Source organism: Gadus chalcogrammus, chromosome 12, assembly GCF_026213295.1.
Source record: "Gadus chalcogrammus isolate NIFS_2021 chromosome 12, NIFS_Gcha_1.0, whole genome shotgun sequence".
NCBI classification, from domain to species: domain Eukaryota; kingdom Metazoa; phylum Chordata; class Actinopteri; order Gadiformes; family Gadidae; genus Gadus; species Gadus chalcogrammus.
In genome coordinates this window covers 30,126,513-30,130,567 of record NC_079423.1, presented here as the reverse complement: position 1 = coordinate 30,130,567, position 4,055 = coordinate 30,126,513, and the positions used below count along the sequence as shown (strand labels likewise).

Sequence of the window (4,055 nt, the reverse complement as noted above, 5' to 3'; positions counted from 1 at the left end):
CTTCCCCGGGCCGCACTTCACCCCCTCGCAGGTCTCTGTCGAACAAAAAACCAACAAAACAGAACACACACGGATCAGGTTCACTGTGCGTCTGCACCGAGGGTTTAAAGAGTGCACTTTGAACCAGGCCAAGTCCTTATAAGTTATCATTGTCGATAGAGTTGCGTCGATTCAATCAATCGGAGAGGCATGGGCTTTTTTTTTTTACAGATCACCCCATCGCATGTTGTTGGTCTCACAACAAAGGGGGAGGATTTGGAACGCGGTGCAGATTGCGCGGGTTCACATCGCTCAGACCCAGATGCAGCCCTGTCTAGGTACCCCGGTACCCTTAGGAGGGGGGTGGTGAAGGAACGGAGGGAGGGAGAGAGGGGCTGGGGTGGTTTATCAAGGCGCAGCGAGTTCAAAGAGGTGGCCAGATAGGTTTAACAAGCTGATATAAAGACAGAGCAAGAGAGAGAGAGAGAGAGAGAGAGAGAGAGAGAGAGAGAGAGAGAGAGAGAGAGAGAGAGAGAGAGAGATAGAGAGGAGAGAGAGAGAGAGAGAGAGAGAGAGAGAGAGAGAGAGAGAGAGAGGAGAGAGAGAGAGAGAGAGAGAGAGAGAGAGAGAGAGAGAGAGAGAGAGAGAGAGAGAGAGAGAGAGAGAGTCTAACAGCTAAAGGAACCAGGCCAGACTCCACTAACACCCCATAACGTCTGTGGTTTTGGAGGAGGACCTGTGATCCTACTACAAGGCAGAGGCAACACCTGACGCAGTTCTCTCCTGGCTGCTTCCCCGTGCCTGGTACTGGTGGGTTTAGATACCGTGTTGATAAGTGCCCTCGCTAAACCCCCCACACAAACCCCCGCTGGAAACCTATTTCCTTACTCTGGCAGAACTTTAATGTTCTCCAAATTGCTCTCTCTCTCTCTCTCTCTGTTTCACACACAAACTCTCTCGCTCTGTTTTCTTCTCTACATAAAAAATAACAAGGGCTTTTCATTGTGGAGGGTGTGATGTGATATGTGAGTAACTCGATTGGGATTGATGGATATTTTCTCTGATAATACTTCAAGAAATGAACGGAGCCAGAGGAACGCACCGCCTGAAACCTTTGGAGACGATTTTTACGACTGGGTTTCAGATGTTAAAATTTGTGAGGACGTTAATATCTCTGTTGTGTTCTTTCTTTGTAATTACATTACACATGCTGTACCAGAGAAGGCTAAGCGATAGAGGCTATGATTCCACACTGTGATTCCCGGTAATCTGAACATATGGTAGGCATTTATTTTGGAATCTGCATGATTTCATTTCCGTATCGGTCATGGCAACAAAGAGGAATCCACTCCAACCCGCATCAAACAAACCAATTGAGTTGAACCAACCTATTGTGAACTCTGTGTCTTATCTAGCCAAAATAATGTTCTCAGTCAATGAGATAATGCTTTGAAGGTAAATGCTCTTTCCTTTTAGCCGTTTATCGTAATGCCACAAAAACGAAGCTCCTTAATGAAACTCTTCCCCAGTGGTAGTGTATATATTCTGCAAAGACCCAATCCGTAAATCCCTTAACCCTGCGCATACCTGCGGATTATCTCGGTCTGTTTTTCTTAACATGAGACAAGGCAAGAAATCCTTGGGTTGAACCCAAACAGATGTGGGGTGTTTGGTCCAGAGCCGACGGGTAGCTTGGGTTATGAACTGGAATTGATCAACATCACACAATTCATGTCTTTGGACAGCCATCAATGGGGATGTAGGAGGGTACCGCAGTCAGGAAAACAACGTTTAACGCTGAGCGAACCTGCATGAACCTAGCTGGGCGTCTAGAGTCTTCCAAGGGCAGCAGGGTGGGGTTGGATGGAATACCTGGCCTGGGTCCATGTCTGCATTTTGTTAAAGCGCTTCACAGGGAACTCACTGTATAAATACGACGCAAATGACTTGGCTCCAGCTCCACTACACAGAGAGAGGGAGAGATGGAGGGAAGGAGATACAGCTAGAGCTAGAGAGAGAGAGAGAGAGAGAGAGAGAGAGAGAGAGAGAGAGAGAGAGAGAGAGAGAGAGGAGATATAGCTAGAGCTAGAGAGAGAGAGAGAGAGAGAGAGAGGGAAGGAGATATAGCTAGAGCTAGAGAGAGAGAGAGAGAGAGAGAGAGAGAGAGAGAGAGAGAGAGAGAGAGAGAGAGAGAGAGAGAGAGAGAGAGAGAGAGAGAGAGAGAGAGAGAGAGAGAGACAGAGACAGAGGGAGGGATAGATAGCTAGAGAGGGGAGAGAGAGAGAGAGAGAGAGAGAGAGAGAGAGAGAGAGAGAGAGAGAGAGAGAGAGAGAGAGAGAGAGAGTGAGAGAGAGAGAGAGAAAATACCTTTCTGACAAAAGTGTTCTTGTTCAGAAAACACAACCCATTAGACACAATAACATGGACTCAAGGTTGCTTTTATAAGTTGTTAGTGGTTGTTGGGTAAGCAATGAAAATCGCAGTTGCTTGCCTAAAAAGCATGTTGTTGTTTTCAACTGGGTTGAACTTATCTCTATCAAAGATCTACTAACGGGTGGTTTTCTCTCGTGTTCCCTCAGCCCACAATACAAACCATCTGTACCACAGGATTCTGGTACCAGAGCTGCTTCCATGGCTTTCACCATTTTTTACCAAATTAATAATACAGAAATGTAGACGGGTCACCTGATCTTTTTAATTCAAACCATGATTAAATACATGAATTATGAATGATACTTATCACCCACCAGATCATGAGGTATTATCCGTAGATAGGTATTATATTGAATTATAGTGTTTTGCATTATTATAGGCATTATATAACAACCCTCCCCTGAGTGTGAACTGTTCACAGCCCACCACAGACCTGTAACATCGGGCCGTTTGGGGGTGTTTACCTTTGCAGGGTTTGCAGGAGACGATTCCCAGGAAGCCCAGCAGGCTGACCTCGTTCATGGGCAGGCTGGTGTTGGACCAGGCGGTGTCCAGGCGTCCCCCGGCACAGCACTCGTCCCTGGTGACTCCCCTCATCAGCACCATGTCACACTTCTGGTCCTGGTTCTGCTGCAGCCAGCACATCCCAGCTGGGAGACGATCACAAAGCACCACCGCGTTACACATCAAAACCACCCGAGAGCTTCATTGAAAACACGTGAACAGGAGTCACTGAGCGACTCGCTTGAGCTGGAGTGCAGACCTATAAGTTCTGTGTCATTTAAAGTTGTATTTTACTCCATTACTCCAGATTTCCACATTTTAAACTGGAAGTTGAGTAAAGTTCCTGCTTTCACATAAAAAAGCAGTAGCTGTTTTAAATGTTTTTTGCAAAGTTGCAACAGTGTGTTTCACAAAGTTTAAACTTTTATAAAATGTACTTGGCAAAGTCAAAATAAGTCCTTTTTATCAGAGATATGTACTGATCTAGTCTAGTCTACTCACCGTTGGCAGGACTTGTCCCAACTTGACACAAAATCAGAGTCACACCGATAATGAACGTGAAAGCCCCCATCATTCCCCTCCAAAAATAAGTTTGTAGAACTTTTTCTCTAAAATATCAACAAGTTATTCCGGCAATGAGGCGATGAGTCTATGCAGTGCTCCTCCTGAGGGTAGCTCGCTCTTATGTGAATGAAAGTGTTGTGGATGAGTGATGGCCTTGCCTCTCAGTATAAATATTTAGTCCAGATGGAATAGTGCTGCTGGGATGGGCAAGGCTCTCGACCAATAACAGGGCAGGGCAGGACAGAGCTGGACTCTGACTCAGTTTTCTAGAGTGGGGAAATGATCCATCCCTCAGGCCACAGGGTGTACTGGGCAGACATAAACGTTTTCACACCACATTATCGTCATTAAAGGGTAATTAAGACAAAATGGATGAAAACACAGAGAACAAAGGGACGATCGGCTCTGTGCTGGGTGGCCGTCACTTTTCTCTGAAAGAATAATAAATACAAAAGCGGGTTGTTTATAAAGAAACACATTCCAGTTAGTTGGTGAAATGTAAAGTTGTCTGGCTGGAGACGTATTTGCGATGAAGGGATTTTTTTTCTTTTTTTTAAGGTGGAAAAAGTTTGAAA

At 45.5% G+C, this 4,055-nt stretch overlaps 1 protein-coding gene across 1 annotated transcript in view; it reads right to left on the bottom strand.

Moving 5' to 3' along the window:
- The window catches only part of fstl3 (follistatin-like 3 (secreted glycoprotein)), a 9,183-nt gene extending 5,561 nt beyond the window's left edge, over positions 1-3,622 (bottom strand). The window contains exons 1-2 of the mRNA XM_056604741.1: positions 3,418-3,622; positions 2,877-3,062 (exon numbers count right to left, since the gene is read on the bottom strand). Of these exons, the coding sequence (XP_056460716.1) occupies positions 2,877-3,062; positions 3,418-3,490 (259 nt within the window). The 5' untranslated portion in view covers positions 3,491-3,622. The remainder of the gene's footprint in view (positions 1-2,876; positions 3,063-3,417) is intronic.
- Positions 3,623-4,055: the final 433 nt, after the last annotated feature.